Source organism: Theobroma umbraticum, unplaced genomic scaffold (genome assembly GCF_002168275.2).
Source record: "Theobroma umbraticum cultivar Fairchild unplaced genomic scaffold, ASM216827v3 scaffold_34.0, whole genome shotgun sequence".
Lineage (NCBI taxonomy): Eukaryota > Viridiplantae > Streptophyta > Magnoliopsida > Malvales > Malvaceae > Theobroma > Theobroma umbraticum.
This window is the reverse complement of record NW_018397275.1, coordinates 1,610,205-1,629,545: the sequence shown is the minus strand read 5'-3', so window position 1 is coordinate 1,629,545 and position 19,341 is coordinate 1,610,205. Positions and strand designations below refer to the sequence as shown.

The 19,341-nt window shown below is 35.6% G+C and overlaps 3 protein-coding genes across 3 annotated transcripts; 1 reads left to right on the top strand and 2 right to left on the bottom strand.

Moving 5' to 3' along the window:
• Positions 1 to 8,182: 8,182 nt before the first annotated feature.
• LOC110427519 (uncharacterized) lies at positions 8,183 to 10,014 on the bottom strand. The gene is made up of 5 exons (XM_021443072.2): positions 9,833 to 10,014; positions 9,544 to 9,684; positions 9,280 to 9,387; positions 8,666 to 8,782; positions 8,183 to 8,537 (listed from the first exon to the last, which is right to left on the bottom strand). The coding sequence occupies exons 1-5, from the start codon at positions 9,864 to 9,866 to the stop codon at positions 8,260 to 8,262; spliced, it is 678 nt and encodes a 225-aa protein (XP_021298747.1). The 5' UTR covers positions 9,867 to 10,014; the 3' UTR covers positions 8,183 to 8,259.
• A 1,433-nt stretch (positions 10,015 to 11,447) lies between these two features.
• Positions 11,448 to 14,932, top strand: LOC110427411 (pentatricopeptide repeat-containing protein At1g15510, chloroplastic). Its single transcript, XM_021442922.2, is given in 3 exon segments — positions 11,448 to 14,111; positions 14,114 to 14,476; positions 14,815 to 14,932. Coding segments are annotated over 2 exon segments (2,805 nt in total). The 5' UTR covers positions 11,448 to 11,497; the 3' UTR covers positions 14,305 to 14,476; positions 14,815 to 14,932.
• A 252-nt stretch (positions 14,933 to 15,184) lies between these two features.
• LOC110427440 (trichohyalin) lies at positions 15,185 to 18,472 on the bottom strand. The gene is made up of 7 exons (XM_021442966.1): positions 18,215 to 18,472; positions 17,952 to 18,067; positions 17,722 to 17,840; positions 17,465 to 17,627; positions 17,145 to 17,371; positions 16,732 to 17,053; positions 15,185 to 16,638 (listed from the first exon to the last, which is right to left on the bottom strand). The coding sequence occupies exons 1-7, from the start codon at positions 18,371 to 18,373 to the stop codon at positions 15,555 to 15,557; spliced, it is 2,190 nt and encodes a 729-aa protein (XP_021298641.1). The 5' UTR covers positions 18,374 to 18,472; the 3' UTR covers positions 15,185 to 15,554.
• Positions 18,473 to 19,341: the final 869 nt, after the last annotated feature.

The window sequence follows — 19,341 nt, the reverse complement described above, 5'->3', positions numbered from 1 at the left end:
TCTTTAACTAGCTAAGTGGTGCAAAGTATTTCTCTAAACTAGATTTTAGATTGGGTTACCATCAAGTAAGAGTTATCGAGGGGGATAAGCCAAAAACCACCTACATAATGCAATATGGCGCATTTGAATTTCTCGTTTTACCTTTTGGACTAATCAATGCTCTTACTACCTTTTGCACTCTGATGAACCAGGTGTTTCATGATTATTTAGACAAGTTCATGGTGATATACTTAGACAGTATTGTGGTGTACAGTTCTACCCTAGAGGAGCACTAACGGCACTTGCGACAAGTCTTCAAAAGGCTACGTGACCATCAATTATATGTAAAAAGGGAGAAATGTGTATTCACGTAAGCCCAAATCTAGTTTTTTGACCACATAATTGAACAATGGCACATCCGAATGGACATGTACAAGGTGAAGGCTATCAAAGAATGGGCCACATTTAAGAATACCACTGAGCTTCGTTCTTTCTTAAGGCTAATCAATTATTATAAGAGATTTGTGGAAGGATATTCCAAAAGAACAGTAGCACTGACAGAATTGTTAAAAAATGACAAAAATGGACTTGGACACTATAATGCCAAGAAGCTTTTAAGGGTTTAAAGGACATGATGATGACGAATCCTGTTTTATCATTCCCTGATATTAGAAAGCCTTTGGAGATACAGATGGATGTATCAGACTTTGCCCTTGAAAAAGTGTTTCTACAAAGGAATCCCGATTACGTTCAACAATCGAAAGCTAAATGAAGTTGAGAGGAGATACACAACACAAAAAAAAAGAACTATTAGCAGTGATTCACTATTTACGAGTTTGGTAACACTACTTGTTAAGATCACAATTCGTTGTTAAGACCAACAATACAGCTGTAAGTTACTTTTTCACACAACCAAAACTTATAGCTAATAGGCGAGATGGTAGGAGCTTTTAGCCAAGTTTGATTTCTCCTTCAAGCATAAAGCTAGAAAAATGAATCATGTAGCAGATGCCCTTAGTAGAAAGGTTGAATTTGTAACCCTGAAGACGATAGCACTGATATCAACAAGTGAGGTTACCATAGACATCCATAATCTGATTGAGGAAAATTTGCATTGAGACCCTCAAGCAATGGTTATTAAGAAGTTGGTGGAGAGTGGAAAGTCAAAATACTTTCGGGTGGAAAATGGCCTTATACTAATAAAAGGATCTCGCATATTTGTTCCAAGAGTGGGAGAGCTCAAATAAAAACTAATGTGGGAATGCCATGGCACTCCTTGAATAGGACATTCGGGTTGGTAGCAAAACTATTACACTATTGAAACAAGGTTATTATTGGCCTTATATGCGATAAGATATGATAGATTATATGAAGACATGCCTTATTTGCCAATAGGACAAAGTAGCTAGACAGAGACCGCTAGGAATGCTTGAACCTTTACTAATGCTGATCGAACCATCGAAAAGTAACTCTTTAGACTTTATTATAGGACTTCCTAATGTTGGGGACATGACAACAATCTTGGTAGTGGTAGATCGATTTTCCAAGTACGCGACGTTTATTCCAATACCAAAATTTGGCTCTACAGAAGAAATAGCTTGCATGATTTTTAAACATGTGATACAAAATTAGGGTGTTTCAAAAAGCATTATCAATGATAGAGATCCAAGGTTTATAAGCTTTTTCTAAAAAGAGCTGTATAAGCTATTGGGGTCAGAACTTAATGTATTTTTCAATTATTACCAAACAAATGGTCAGACAGAATGCATCAATGGGTTATTGAAGAATACTTGTGATAGTTTATACAAACGAACCAGAAGAATTGGCCTAACCTACTAGATGTAGCTCAATTATGTTTCAACTCATAGAAGAGCTCAACCATTAATAGAACCCCTTTTAAAGTCATCACTGGATAACAACCTAGACTTCCTCATAGCTCAGTGGAATTGTATACTAGGAAGAGCCCACCGACATTTAACTTTGCTAAGGAGTGGAAGCAAAACATTGAGATTGCCAGAGCTTATTTAGAGAAAGCTTCCAAGTGGATGAAGGAGTGGGCATATAAAGGTTGAAGGGAGCAACATTTTAAGGTGGGAGATCTAGTGCTAGTGAAGTTGGTACCTAAACAACTTCGATTCCTGAAGAAGAGAGATTGAAGACTAGCAAGGAAGTATGAAGGTCTAATACTGGTGGTAACCAGGGTGGGGAGGACTTCCTACAAGATTAATCCACCTAAGTGGATAAAGGTACACCTCGTGTTTCACGTCAAAAATTTGAAGCCATTCCATGTAGATCTAGCAGATGCAAGTAGAATCAAGCCACAAGAGCCACCATCAGTACCAAGCCACCATCACAGCACTGAGTGGAGGAGATTTTAGTAGGGAGGATGGTTTCCATCAACTGACAACTGACACAGGAGTATCTAGTGAAATAAGAAAGTTTGGGGCCAAATGAGATCATTTGGGAAAAGAAAGTCAACCTTCGTGGCTTATAGCAGAAGATTGAAGAGTTTTAAGCTAACCAATCAACGAGGACATCGACAAATTAAGTGGGGGAGGATGTCATGAGCCAACCTTGTATTGGATTATTATAGAGTAAAATTGTCCAGGAGATTAAGTCTTTTATACTTGTAAAGGAAATGTCCCTTTTTCAAATAATGTAATAGCTCGTGGTGACACTTTCATAAAACCTTGTTAAGTCTTTAGAGGGGGAGATCTTTTAGAAAAGGAATGTCCTTAGTTCAAGCATTATAATGGTTATTGGTAGAATTCTTGTAAAATCTCGTAAACTCTTTATAAGGGGTAAGTAGTCAACGAATTGTTGGGCTGCCTTACTAGTAAAGATATGTTTGTAGCGAATCATCTAGGGCTGCCCCTATGACCCGACGATGGCATGTCTCGGTTCTTTTGTAATTAATTTCATATTAATAAAATATTTTTCCTTTTTATAACTCAGTGGTTGCATATATGACATTCAATATGCCTTTTAATTTTGATGCGAGTTCCCTAAGTCTGATTTGTTATTATTATTAATGTTGGACCAGATCTAATCTAGTATTGGCTGACTTGCGTGAAAGAGTCCACTCAAGTGCGGCATGGACCATCGCATTCTTAGTTGAAGGAACATAGTTTGTGACACTATGCATCTCAATCATATCTAAAAAGAAAATCCAAAATTAAAAGTATACGTGAATAACAACTGATAGCCTAATTCAATGTGTTTAGTTTTACTAAGGAAAATGGGATTGACTATCATATATAAAGAGTTCAAATTGTCACAATCAAGAGTGGAAGGTTTAGCAAGTGATACTCTTAATGAAATTGCAACAAACCAAGTGAATTTTGGAAATTTACCTTGGGAAATTTTATCTATAAAATTTATGATTTCAACTCACAACATGAGAAACATATTTACAAAGTCATTGTCTCTGCATTCCTTTCAATAATTGTGTCAAATTTGGCCTTTGTCACATCTCTTGGCCTAGTTTGAAGGAGAGAATAAAAGAGTAAGGGATGATTCAAGAATGATTTCAATTGATAATGTTACCATTTCAAACGAATGAGACGTGTTTTGAAGACTTTTGCAAGACAAAAGAACATAATGCAACCACTAATCTAGCCTAAACGTCAAGAATGGGGAAAGCATTTAGCCACATTAAGATTCAATGGTTAGAAAAGAAGGAGACTAAGTAAGAGCTAGTAAAGCCAACAAATAAAAACAAAACATCCTTAGGTTGTAATAATGGTGTCAATATTTAAATTGACTTTCCATCTTTTTTATTTTTTCATTGTAAATAAGTCTCTATAAATATATTTTAGCTTTTCTCTCAACCTCACCTTGAGTCAAGGGACACTACAAAAATCCGTCTCTGAAAGTTTAGTTAGAAATGTTGATTGTCGAAAATCCATTTAACAAGCCAAACCTTGGCTACAAGATAATGCATTTCACAACTTCACAAATACAACGTATATCTAGACATGGACAACAGAGTGAACACGAAATGATAGTGATGCCTATCAGATACCTTTCACCAATACTTACCATATAATCAGAAGGAGATCTTTCAAAGCGTTTTAATATAAGAAGCTATGGATCTGAAAACTAAAACATGAATTTGAAATGGTGAGTATTACTCAGTGAGTGACTATAAGAGGGGAACAAGACAATGCATGATAGTTTTCATAACACAATGCCTTTACTTTTAAACCATGTGTTTTTGTGATGAAACAAAACAATGCACATGCCATATAAAAACCAAGCATTCAAGTCCTTTTGGAAGCACTTTGGAAGTGTTAAAACCCTTTTGAAACTTCGATGGAAGTATCAAGACAAGTTTAAGCGAAAATAACTTTTTAAAGCTTCATTTTTTAAGAGTAAAGCCATAGGTATTGATACCTGACATAGAGGTATCAATATGTTTCATCTAGAATGCCTTTTATGAGCGTTTTGATTACCAGGCATATATTGGTACCTTGGCCAAAAGTATCGATTCTTTTTGTACGAAAGACTCCTTAAAGTTTTTTGTTTAACAGGTATTGATACCTCATGCTTAAAACCTACAATTTCACTTATAAATGCAAAAATTTGATTCCTTTAAAAGGAGTTATGCATACCTTATGCCAAATACTTAGCTTGGAGACATAATTCAAGTATAAGGGCAAGTAAAGGATTGACCTTGATTCAAAATCAAAACTCATACAAGGAAAATCATTACAAGTCAAACTTTTATTATAACCAATCATAAAATTTATGGAGTCTAGTCAAGAAGTACATAATTAATCCCAGGGATATAGTCTTTTCACCCTTGCTATCTAGGGTAAATGGAGGATGTTCTAAGCTTTGTTATGAAGATTGTCCAATGCATATAGCCATTGACATATATATATATATATGTATAGAGTGTCCATGTGCCATCTCCGGTCACATGGCTAGCTCCATTTTGCCTTTACTAGACAAGGTGAACTACATTGTGCATGACAACTAGTGTTTATTGTCGCTAATTGTAACTTCTTAACTTAAATAACTCCACTAAGATTAATATCCATTACATAAGTGTGAAATCATTACACAATGCCTCATAGCAACATCATGTGACATGTAACTCTTACAATGCCAATAATTATACATTCTCAATGTTTAACTTGCTCATCATTAAGCATAAATGCATCAAACAAATTTAAAGGTAAGGTTTCCATAATCAATACCCATTCATAACACAATCAATAACCATTAATATCATCATCAATAGAGGTATTTAAAACACAAGGTGCTTGTTCCCATGCACTTTTCAAATACTATAAAGTATATCTATAGGGATACTATAATTATACTAAAACATTATCATAAGCATTCCATTCAAACATCTTAGCATAAGAAACACAATTTAAAAGCCCAACATTTAAAACAAGCATTTCAATGAACATTTAAAAATAATATTTATGTATATCAAAGTAGTTTTTAAAGGCATATTCACTCACCAGACTTGTGTAACCCTTTCTAAACCAATTATCAACACCAAGACCTTAATCCAACATGGGTCTTGAAGCTTCAATGGGTACTATAATGACCAATAAGCAACCTTCAACTTAGTTTCATCTAAAAAATTTGGAACTTATTGAGCTCATAAACAAATATTAACCAATTCACATTCTAACTTAAAATATAACTTTGAAATCTAGTCTAATTCGTAACCCTTTCAACTAACAACTCATATTTAAATTTTCTTTACCTTGGTGTGCTTATAGTAACAAAATAGAGTGAAGACCTATATTTTTAAAGAGAGAAATGAGATTTTAAAGAAATATTAAAGTTGGAAGTGAAAACCCATTAGTTTAACAAGTGAAAGAGCTAGATTCTTACCTTTGGAACAATTAGAAATCAAAATCCAAGTTGAAAATTGTGTTTGTTTGGTAAGAAAATGTGGTAGAAGGATGAGAGAGTGTTGAGAGGGTTTAGAACAGAGAAAGAAATGGTTGAGTGAAGAGAAAGTAGGCCAGGGCTTGCAAGGCACAAAGGGTTTTAAAAGAGCCATTGAAAAGATCGTTTTGTTTTTATTTTTTATTTTTGCAAGTCGAGGCATAAGTATCGATACCTTTTATTTTGGGTTTCAGTATCGATACTGCATTCATAAAGTATCAATACTTGCTTCACAAAATGTCTTGGAAGGTTTTCTAAACATTAAGGATTGATGTCTCATTCAAAAATATTAATACCTTCCTTCTAAAAATTCAAAATTTTCCTTTAAAACACACCCATTTGATTTATATCTCTTTACTATCTTTCAATATGTTTAGTATCTTTCAAAATACAACTTTTCTAAGGATCAAATTTGCAAAAATTTGGAGTAAAAATATTTTTCAAGAACTCATCAAACTAAGTTACCTTTCTATCCTTATATTCGTACAAGGGATTTCAAAGTTGATCATCCTAAAAAGAACATCAACAACAAAAAAGATAATTATTGGGCTTGAATGCTTTCCATTGACGACCAAATTGTAGGATACAAAAGAAATGTACTACATTATCCAGTGCAACCATTTAGAATCCAAACCCATCTTAACCATTACTGCCTTTTCAAAGTACCATTCCGCCCTACCATAAGCTTTATTCGTTTCCACGTTTAGGGTCTTCTTCAACTACAGGTAATGAAATGCTTCATTTGCCCCCAAAATGTTGTCTCCTTTGTCCTTTCTCCATGAAGGTACTCTGATCCTGAACGATTAATTATCTCATAAATTACTTCAGTTAGAATTTTTTTTTTTTTGTGGATACATAAATATAACAATAATTATATATTCGAGTCTTGAAAGGGAATATATGTATGTCATCCAAATTTCCTATTAAGAAGATTTGTGCGCATTTACGTTGAGTTTAAATTTTTTTATTTCAATTATGTCATCAATCATGTGTGAATTACTGTGGAACCCAACTAAAATAAATTAATAAACTTTTGTTGCATGCCCTTTTCGATTAGCAGACAAAACCATGCATTTTTTTTATTGATTTTGTATTATATCTTTCCCGAAGAGTATGAACTAAATTATATAATAATAATAAACAATAATGTGTGCACTTTAAATCAAAGAAGTCGAATTTGTATGCTTCATATATTTGTGAAATTTCATCAAAACAAAAATATATGAAAAATATTCTGAGCTTCAAATCCTGAATCAGTTTCCAAGAAATCAAAGAAGTTTGGGGACCATGGTCGGCTTGGTGACTGAGTACTTGAATTTGTCTATAAACAATTCAATGGCATTGAGTTTGTCTCTGCTTATATTGTTCTTTTAATTTGGTTGTTTGCTTTGATGGTTGCTTTAACTTTGCTGATTCATGGTCTACATTACAACCTGATCTGATGGGACAATATACAAAATTATATAAGTTGTAGAATTTGGTTTTGGACTATTTATTAACCTCAAAAATTGTTGCAAGGCATAAAATAAGTTCTGCTCTAAAAAGCTCCAATGGACTATATATATTAGCCAAGCAATTTTCCTTTTTAGGGGGGGTGTGAACAGGTTGACAATGCCTGAACTGTTAATTAGACTTTGGCTCTTGGAAAAATTGGAGGGGTGAGAGAGGCTTTGATGATCATTTGATAACATGAAATATTAGAAAGTTGGCACAGTTGTAAGTAGGTGATTCATGGGGCTTGACTTTTCTAGTTTGGAACTCTACTTTTCAAGGTCAGCCGTTGTTCATTAAACAAAAATATATAAATTTTAATATTCAGTTTAGATTCAAGGAAATGGGTTATGCCAACACTTGCTGACATGTCAATTAGTTTTTAACAAGAATGTAAGATCAGTGAACTTTGATGAAGTTGTAGATGGTTGTAAAGGTTACTTAAATTATTATTACCCTGCATTGATGAGAAGATTATCTTGATCCATCTTTCCTATACCACCAACATCTTTGGTACTTTCTAGCCCATTTTATGTTGTTCAATAACAATGAAAATCGTCTCTTCTTTTAACCTGTCTTACTCTCTATCCTATTTACTTGTCAAGACTGATTATTTTTATTCATTAAATAAGGGGAAACAAAATTGGTAGATGACTCTAATTCATCAGTTAAAACTGATATAGTTATCCTCATCATGATCAGTTTTTCTTTCTTTCATTTTTCATATATATGTAATTTAACATAAGGAGTGAAAAAATAATATTTTTCTCTAATTTTTTATTCCCTTCTTTCATGTGTACATGATATATAATGTTTAATAAGAAAAACAAAGGTATGGGTTATTTTTATTTATCAGTGTCACAAAATCCCAACCTAAGAACGCAGTTTCAAACGTTTATTTTCCTTCTTGAGCATGTCATTCTCGGACATAAGATGCGAAAGCTGCTCATCCTTGGCTTTAAGTTCACCTGTCATCCTTAACAATTCTTCATTCAGCATTTTGATGTGTTCATTCAGAATTTGATGTGAAAGATCCTTGAACTTTGCTTTCCCTTTGACATGCATTCTGTAGATTTGATGCCTACTCAGTGGCTTTGACTGTTGAGGATTTTGTGATGCATCAACTGCTGCTGCAGCTGCAGCTGCTGACACTGAGAATGATTCAGTTCAGTTCAAAGAAAACTAAAAAAGGGTAGAAAACAATGATTACCATGGAAATGATATGTACACGGTGTTATATATAAAAATCACAAGGATTGAAAGAAAAGCAGAGTCGTACCTGGTTGTTCATTGGTTTGGCGGGCTAGAGGATCAGTTGGCAATAACTTCCCAGAAACCCCGGTCCTAGAGTGAGAGGACATAGCCAATTCCATTGAGAATGATGTTATATGATCATCTGAAAACAAATCATTCAATACTCCCTTCTTCATATATATATATATATAGCAAATTCACCCTTTTATAAGAGTAGTCTACAATTGTTGGGGAATATTTTAAATTATGGACCAAGAAGGTAATCTTTTATACCCCTTTCATGGCACTACTCTCTCTCTCTCACTATGCCTGTCTTGCTGGTACTCAAGACTGAAAATTGATGTTGGCCCTGGACCCAAGTTTGAGCATTAACATCAACTTCAAACTATTTCTCAAATGACAGCACCTCTGATGGCGTAATCCATCACAAGCTTACGACCCAAATTTTCCTAAAGTTGACAAATTTGTTGTTTGAGTACAGCGGGTATTATCTTGAAAGAACTTGTTTACTCATTCTGTAATTAGAAGCGTAATAAATTACCCAATTTCCCTAGCAAGTCAGAGTGATGCACTCAAACAAAGGAAAAATGACAACAAAAAGTAAAAACATGCTCCAGGGCACAACAATTAATATCATACCTAATTGTTGGTGGCTTGTCAGAGGATCATTTGGCAGAGAACTGGCATACTCCATGGTTTGTAAATGCGAGAATTCAGTCAACTGGAACATCATAAAGTCCATAGGATCTGAAAATCACAAGAATTTTTCTTATTTAAACATATTCGTACATAACCAAAATCAAATTAATCCAAGCAATAAATACTTGAAAATCTGGTAAAGGGTCGATTAAGAAAGGGAAAAAAATCTAAATAAACAGAGCTCTTCATATATAAGATGTTCACTTTGGGGAAGACTTGTACGAGGGGTATCTTGAAAATATTCTGAGAAAGTTTGGGGAGAAGGAGGTATGCTGATTCCTTGAAGATATGGGGTATGTAGGCGAGGGGAAGGCGCCCTCTCTTCCCAAGCAGCAGGCATAGCAGCTGCAAGCAAGAAAAGTTCAATAAAAAATATGAGAAGTACCTAACCGAACCAACAGGTCCAAAACCCGTTGGTTGAAACCGGCTATGTTAATGTGAAATGAACACCCTAGCATGCCCTTGCTACAAACTTGATGTTAATGGTATACACCTGAAGTCACATGTTCATGTTCCGAGCTTTCCATGATCTTTCTCACACTTGAACCAGCAACAAGTTAAAACTAACCTCGAAGAAGTTGTTCTTTAGACACACACACACACACACACTCGGACAATGATCAAAGACAAGACACCACACTGAGTAGAACGAAGGAGAGGAACGATCAAATCCTGACTGCGAGAAAACAGGCATAATAAGATCCTATCAGAGGGAAAGTTTGGAAACGCACTCGACCCCAATATGATGATTTACAGGAAAGCATCAAAGCAAACGAAAGGAGACTCCAATAAATACCAGAGAAACATGAGACGACTGATGTAGATGAATAAATAGCTATGCTTTAAACAAAAATGGGAACCAAAAGACCCCACAATGATAACCACAGCTATAATATATAGATTAAATGGGAACCCAAAGCCCCCACAATGATAACCACAGCTATAAGATATGGATTAAAGGGCTCTATGTTCACAATAATAAAGATTATTATTATTATTATATATAAGACTTATTATAAAATCCAGAAGGGTCAATAAGATTAGAGAACAAGAAAAGATGTCCAACTAAACGACTGAAAGACTTAACACACTAAAACGGCACTTACCATGAATCTTTAAAATGATCCTTGGGGGTCACCAAAGGACAGTAAGATCAGAAATTCAGATTACTTACAGAATATAATATCTGAAATATAGGACCAAAAAGAAATGACAGATTAGAGCAAAGGTACAATAAGATTAGAGAAAATATAAAACCAAAAGTTCAATATAATCATAGAGAAAGGTACAATCAAAGGCATATAGGCTAAGCTGCAAATCATATATAGATTTTTTGTTTTAATTGTTTCATGATAAATTTTGAAGTTAGTACTAGCAAATGACAAATGCACATGATCTTTGCTATTAATTCAGAGACATACATAAAGTAATCATCATAATTTTACACTTACACAATCTAAATTATATATTACTTGATCCTTTTTTACATATTCTTAAGGTATAATAGTATATCTAAATGTTGAAATTCATTATTGCATTCATCATTATACTCTAGAATCAGTTGGCTAAATCCATGTTTTGTTGGTGAAAACAAAATTTAAAAGTACCATTCATTTTGACTCTATATCAATCATATATATAAATAAATGAATCATTGCAATTTTTGGGATTAAACTCTCTAAATTGTAAACTAATAGTCATTATCCCTATGTATGTATTACCCCAACCAAACATCACAATTCAAATACAATTTGTAATCATGCTTGGAAACGTTGACTATTTAAAACATTGATTAGTAAAAGTTTTTGGCATTGATATATATATATATATATATAGATATATATATGAACAAATCAAATCATTGAGTATTCTTCATTATCGTTGTACTTTTTATTAACAAGTAGCAATATTTTTAAACTATGAGACTTAAAGATTTTAATCTCTTTAACTACATTTATTAAAGAGAGCTTGGTGCCCACTTCGAATCCCAGTTCTCGAGGAAGAAAAGAAAAAATCACATGCAAAGCGGCAAGTTCAAACGACAGCGTTCCAGCCTTTTTCCGTAGACAGTAATTTTCCCACTTTATCTCCCAACTGAAACGAGTTAAACCCTTCCAAAACCCCGTGACAAAACCAGCCATGCCCTGTACCTTCAACCATGGCCTTCTCTGCTAAAACTCCACGAACCCTTATCAAACCAGACCATCCAAGCCCTCTCAACACGAACAACCACAGCCCCAAATCCATCTATTTCTCAAATCAACGCAAAGCCCACCAAATTTCCTCAACAAAGCCCCACCAACAACTCTCAGTCCTTAACACCAATTCCTTGAACACCGACAACCCAAACTCCCATCTCCACCTTCTTTGCCTCAATGGCCACCTCCAACAAGCTCTAAACTACATAGACTCAATGAAAGAATTGCAAATTCCATTAGATGAAGACGCGGCTATTGCTCTGGTGAGACTTTGTGAGTGGAAGAGAGCTTTTGAAGAAGGGTTTAAAGTTTACTGTTTTATATCGAACTCGGGTAACCCTTTGAGTCTTAGGCTTGGAAATGCTTTGTTGAGCATGTTTGTGAAATTTGGGAAATTGGGTGATGCTTGGTATGTGTTTGGTAAAATGCAAGAAAGAGATGTCTTTTCTTGGAATGTTTTGATTGGTGGGTATGCGAAAAAGGGCTTTTTCGATGAAGCTTTGTGTTTGTATCATAGGATGTTGTGGGTTGGTTTTAAGCCCGATGTTTATACTTTCCCTTGTGTTTTGAGAACATGTGGTGCTGTTCCAAATTTGGAAAGAGGTAAAGAGGTCCATGTCCATGTTATCAGGTTTGGGTTCGAGGCGGATGTTGATGTGGTTAATGCTTTGGTAACTATGTATGTGAAGTGTGGGGATTTGGCGCGAGCAAGGTTATTGTTTGATAAAATGACTAGGAAGGATAGGATATCGTGGAATGCGATCATTTCAGGTTATTTTGAGAACGGAGAGTGTTTGGAAGGGATAATGCTGTTTTTTATGATGCGTGAGCATTGTGTTGATCCAGATTTGATGACTATGACGAGTGTGATCTCTGCATGTGAGAGTCTTGGTGATGATAGATTAGGGAGGGAAATTCATGGATATGTGATTGTAACAGGGATGTCGGATGATGTTTCAGTGTGTAATTCTTTGATTCAAATGTACTCGAGTCTTGGACGTTGGGAAGCAGCAGAAAAAGTTTTTGATAGGATGGAATGGAGGGATGTAGTGTCGTGGACAGCAATGATCTCAGGTTATGAGAATAATGTACTGCCTGAAAAAGCTGTCGATACTTACAGAACAATGGAGCTGCAGGGTTTCATTCCTGATGAGATCACTTTAGCCAGTGTTCTGTCTGCTTGTGCCTGTTTACGTAAGCTAGATATGGGAATTAAGCTTCATGAACTTGCTAAACGGTCAGGGCTTATATCTTACATCATTGTTGCTAACACCTTAATTGATATGTATTCCAAGTGTAAATGTATTGACAAGGCTCTAGAAGTATTCCACAACATTCCTGACAAGGATGTCATTTCTTGGACTGCTATCATTTTGGGGCTTCGGCTTAACAACCGATGCTTTGAAGCATTGATTTTTTTTCGACAAATGAAACTGAGTTTAAAGCCAAATTCTGTCACTTTAGTGACTGTTTTATCTGCATGTGCTAGAATAGGAGGATTGATGTGTGGGAAAGAGATTCATGCATATGCATTGAGGACTGGGATGGGGCTTGAGGGTTTCATACCCAATGCCCTTCTGGACATGTATGTAAGGTGTGGAAGGATGGGACCAGCGAGGAACCAATTTAACTCGCAGAAAGAGGATGTTGCAGCATGGAATATTCTGCTGACAGGATATGCGCAACGGGGACAAGGGACACTGGCTGTGGAGTTCTTCAATAGAATGATTGAGTCTAATGTCAACCCAGATGAGATTACATTTATTCCACTCTTATGTGCTTGCAGTAAATCAGGAATGGTTACTGAAGGTTTGATGTATTTTAATACCATGGAACTGGAATATGGTGTCGCCCCAAATTTGAAGCATTATGCGTGTGTGGTTGATTTGCTTGGCCGTGCTGGACAGTTGCAGGAGGCTTATGAGTTTATAATGGAAATGCCTATAAAGCCAGATCCAGCTATATGGGGAGCCTTGCTAAATGCATGTAGAATCCATCGGCAGGTTGGCCTTGGTGAATTTGCAGCCCAGCGTATTTTTGAATGTGATACAACAAGTGTTGGGTATTATGTTTTGTTATGCAATCTCTATGCTGGCAATGGTAAATGGAATGAAGTTGGAAAAGTTAGAAAGATGATGAAAGATAATGGGCTAACCATTGATCCTGGATGCAGTTGGGTGGAAGTTAAGGGTAAAATTCATGCTTTCCTCAGTGGTGATGATTTTCATCCTCAAATAAATGAAATATATGCAGTATTGGAAGGGATTTATGAGAAAATGAAGGTAGTCGGCCTGGATGTACCAAAAGGTGACTCCACGGATGATGTTGAAATTTCAAAAGCTGAAATTTTCTGTGGCCACAGTGAGAGACTGGCTGTTGCATTTGGTCTTATTAATACTGTCCCTGGAACACCAATATGGGTAACAAAGAATCTCTACATGTGCCAAAGCTGTCACAGTACCATTAAATTCATCTCCAAGATTGTACGCAGGGAGATTTCTGTTAGGGATACTGAACAATTCCACCATTTCAAGGATGGCACCTGTTCTTGTGGTGATGTGGGAATATTGGGGAAAACTTGACAAGTGAGATCTCTGAAAGAAATTTGACAGTTATTAACTCTTATGTAGAATGTAGATACGTGAAAGGCAGCCTAAATGATGCAGTGGAAAATGTATTATTGGGCTATGGATCATGGATCAGCCTATTAAAATTAAAATGTATTACATACCACAGAAAGTTAAAGAAGCTTGGAAGAGTGTTGTAGACTCCTTTTAAATATTGATGCTCCATTGGCATGAAGAGTGAAAAAGCCTCCTCTCTGATCTCTTTGGCAATGTACCTTTAAACAGGAAGAATGACATTGGGGGTTGATGCGTGGTGCTCATAGAAACTCAGTAGACTCCTTTGGCAGTGACATGTAAATTCCTGTAGTTATGGTAAGGTGTTGTCTACTTTCCTCTGTTTGTATTGTAATTTTCTCCTGTAAAGTCAAATACAAGAAAAGTTACCTGAAAATTGAGGATGTTGTACAAAATCAAAAATCACAATAATATGATTATTCCATACATCTATTTTGCTGATGATTTTAGGTTTCCTTGTTTGAATATTGAAGATACACACATACTTACCTCTGGGCTTATGTAGTTTTTGCATTCTAACAAAGCTTCCATATAAGCATCATGGACGGATTGTTGAATCATCTATTTGCTGACTTGTACCAACTTTTTTTTATTTAAATATTAGATTGATTGAAGAATTATTATTTTCTATGCAGCTTCCATGCTACTTGCATGCGATTGATATGGCAATGTGTTCTTAAAGTGGAAAGGATATATTATATGGACCATGTCTTGTTCCTTGTCTAGCCGAAAATTTATATCTGCATATTTCCAAAGCTAGAGGTTTCTAGGGGAGAACAAATGTTTCAAACCTACTAATCAAGTGCTACTTGGTTTGAGCAACTGCATAGATAGCATACATGCATGATGGGAGATCTCAAATTGGAAGCTCTTTTGGGAGTGGGAGAGAAGAACTTTTTGAGTACAAATTACGGCATTAATAAGAACCAGGTTTATTCTGTTGTGAACAATTTAACAATTAGAAGATTAACTGGAAACTATGGTAAATAAAAGGTCTGGTCTGGATTCAGATTAACAACATAAACACCCACAATCATTCTGTTTATTAGATCTAGGAGCTATTAGCACTCACTTAGAGAACAAACCAAAACAACATATCTATAATACCGAAATCACTTGGAGAACCCAAAATGAAAAAAAAAAAAAACCACAGATACGATATACAGATATTGACCCAACTGAATAGGATCTATATAAACAACAAGCTGTTATCTCACAACTGGACGACCTATACAGACATCAAAAGCTGAAAAGACCTAAATTCACTCCATTATTCAACTTAAAAGATACTTTTAGCAATCTTAAAAAATAATAAATAAATCACGGCAATGTTGAAGATACAATCCAAAGAGATAGGCCTCAGTGGAAGAAATCTTCATATTTTCACAGCCTTCTTTATTGTTTTGATGGATGACTTGAGGAAGTTGTTTCCGGCAGCATAGTCTTCTTCATCATCACTAGTTACTATTGGCTTCTTCCTCATGCACTCCACTCCTTTTTTCATACCCAAAATCAAAGATGGAGAAGATGGGATTCGCCCGAAGGCCCTGGCACTCTCAGACCTTGCAAGAATTCTTTCCTTGCCATTCTTCTCAATTCTTTGCTTTCTGCCTCCAAGACGACCTTCACTAATACGAGCTACTTCACAAGCATTGCTACTTCTCCTTGGTGTTTTACTGCCTTCTATCTCGACAATCTCTTCTTTCTTCTCCCCAACACTCTGCTGCTTCTCATGAATTTGTGTCGTGACCTTTTTCTCTTTCTGTGGATACTTCAAATCCAGCTTTTTTATTATTTCATCGATTCCAGTCACTTCTTCTGCATCTGCATTTTGAGGGTCCAATTCGTCTTGAGTGTTCTCTAACAGCATTTGCAGCCACCTCTCAACATTCCCTTTCCCACGCTGCCTCCTGCTCTCTTCATCATCTGCTCTCTCCGTCTCTTCAGCAGTAGGGATTTGAATTTCTTGTCTCTCCTCTTCTATTTCAAATCTCTGAAACTTCTGCACAATTGATTTTTCATCTTCCAAAGCAGCTATGGCTTTATCATGCTCCTCACGCGTTCCTCTGACAGTATTTCTTTCTGTAATTGCAAGTTCCTCTTCAATTTCTTCATGCTTTTGATCTTCATTTGAAGATAAACCAGCTACAGATGCTTTATGTTCCTCCTCCAGAAACAGTCTCAGCTCCTTGTGTGAAGGCGTCCTTGGCCTGATTCCTGGTAGATAAAGAACAGTTTTGCTATCTTGTCCTTCTAAGAAAATATCATCCATCCTTGATCTCTTCCTTGCGTGTTCCCCTTCAGGCCTTATCTGCTTCTCAAGCTCATCTCGTTGTTTAAATTTCTTGTGAAGTTCCTTCTCCGAGGCGTCACATATTGCCTTTTGTGCTTCAAGTCTTGCCATGAGTGCATTTGCTGCAGCCTGGTTTAGTCTCAACTGTTCCTTGTAAACGACGCTCCTACATGAAACAGCAGAAAACGAGAATATTTTGAACCTATAAAGTGAAGTCATAAATATTGTCACATTAACAGTATGTCTTTGACAATCTTACTGGTGCATAGCATCCCGGATCATCTTTTCTAGCATAGTCCTGTATGAAGACTGTGCCTCTGCTAGCCGTCTGCACTTTTCTGCCCTTCTCCTACGCTTTATCAGCTCCACTTCCAAGTCTTGAATAGCAAGCTTTTCTTCATCATTTTTTCGTCTCATTTCAGTCACTTCTTCATCCCACTTCTGGATTTCTGACTGCATCTTTTGTGTTTCTTCCCTTTGTTTCAGTGAATCTCTGGCCATAACAATGGCCTGATATGGATTTGTAATAAAATCTGGATTTTCATTTTCTTTCAAAACGCTAGATTTCTTCTTCCTTGCCGCTGAAATATTATAAAAAAACACCTATTATGAGATCAAATGATTGAGATGAATGCACAAATAGACTAGATACCATTTTCTCTTTGTACTAACCAATCATAGGAGACTGTGGCCTTATCTGCCTGTTGTAATCCAGTGATTTCAGAGCTGATGAAGTATCATATAGTTCCCTACGGGTCACAACAACAGCAGCTGGAGCAAGGCCAAATTGCTCTTTGGACTGCATAAAATGCTGTGGAAAAGAATGTGACTCCACTGTTTGTGAAGAATTTATTTCTTCATTTTCACCTTCTGCAAACAAGAAGGAAAATGCCCTGCGCCTGCAATTTTTGTAAATTTTATATTTATCATTACGCAATCAGTTTCTGGTTATAAAATGAAATGAAATGTAGAAATTTAGACAAATCCAAAACCTGAAATCAGACTTTCGAGAAGCAAAAATCGATAAGAACTGGTTCACAGAAATTCCCAGCTGAAAATCCCACCACGGAACTTGGAATTCTAGCTTGTTATGTTTTTTCTTACATACTTGCCACTGTAATATCCTCAGGTTACTTGCAACAGTCAATCCACCCCCTACAAATTATAAAGCAGCATCTTCATTAAGTAAAACGAAGGCATAACCTAAGAGTAAACAAACAACAGAGAAACTGGTCATTTAGTAATGTACTTGAGCAAGGAAACCAGTGATCAATATCCCAAGAAAGAGGTGAAGCTGAATCTGCATGGTAGTACAGCACATTGCCATATGGATCGACACGAATTACTTCTGGATCAAAGCCGGCGTTCCTGAATTCAAAGGAAGTGACGGATATCAGGAAAAAAAAATCCCAATAATTTCCATCTCTATACACATTCGTACTTGTAAGGGTCTTTAAGAGTAAAATTCAAGTAAATTACCCTAAATGACTGAGCTGTTTCCACAAGAGATTGATGAAAATTTTTGGCTTGGCTGTTGGTCTTGCCTTTGGGTCAATAGTTGGGAACATTAGGTCCAGCTCCTTTGCTCTCAAACCCTGCCGAAAAACAAATTAGTTATTAAATCTCCAAAGCCTTATTTTCTTTCCCATTTCCTTATTTTTTACCAAAACCCAATTTTCCTCCCTCTTTTAAGAACCCCAACACAAGAAAAAATCAAAGAAAAATGGTAAGAAAGAATTTACCTCATTTTGCTGCAAAGCGTAAGGCATGAAGGTGAAAGGAGGGCCATGACTGTAGAGACAAAGACTAGGGTCGCGGCAGATTTTTGCGTAGGCTCTCGGGTACCCGAGACCTTCATCAATAACCATTTCCTTGTCAGTGAAGGCATAATCGGCGGCCATTTTTTCCAGTGAGATTTTGTTTCGTTTTTCTGAAGATTGAAGGACCAATAAGAAATGCTCTGTTTTTGGTTTGAGAATAAGGGAAAAGCTAACGGTCGAATTTCTGTGTATTCCTAATATTTTAAAGGTAGAGTTGGTGGATTTAAATTTTAGAGGTGCCACGTAAGCAAAATTCGGTGGGGGAGTGTAACGGCTAGATTAGTAGATAAGCTGGTCTGGTCCGGTCCTGTCCCATGCAAGTATAGTCCACTTTGCTACTATTAGATTTTCATTACGTTACTAAATGACAGAAATGCCCTTCCTCTTTTCTTTGTTAAGGATGATGTTTTATTGTGATATTTTTACTATGCTTGAGGACATTTTTCTTTGGGGTATTTAATATTTTCATTTATCAAAATATCATTTATTAATTATTATTAATCAAAATATCATTTATCATTTTTTATCCACGTGACATTGATATGGAGAGTGAAAATTTTATATGACCATGACATCATGTCATATTAACATATGTTATGACTCGTTAACATATTATGTGACATAAAAATGACAAGTGACATTTTGATTAATAATAATTAATCAATCATTAACCATAAATAATTTATTTGATTTAAAATAAAAATATAAAAAATAATTTATTTAAATATTATACTTTTATTCTTCACATTTAAGTCATTATGCAAATAGCATTATATGCTTTTGATTCACTTATAATAATTAAAAAAAATACAAACATTATGCCTATAATCATTCTAATCAATAAAAACACGTTGTACTTCAAATCATCAATCCTTTAGCTCAAATCAGTAAATTCCTGTGATTATTCTTTGCTTAGAATCTGGTATCAAATCAATGTAAAGGGGAGACAGGTGGGGTGTTGTTTGACCGCATAAGGGCTTTACTTAAGGGATTTGATAGACCCTTTTGTTTGTTGAATTTAAATGAAAGTAGCAATGATTTGGTTCGTC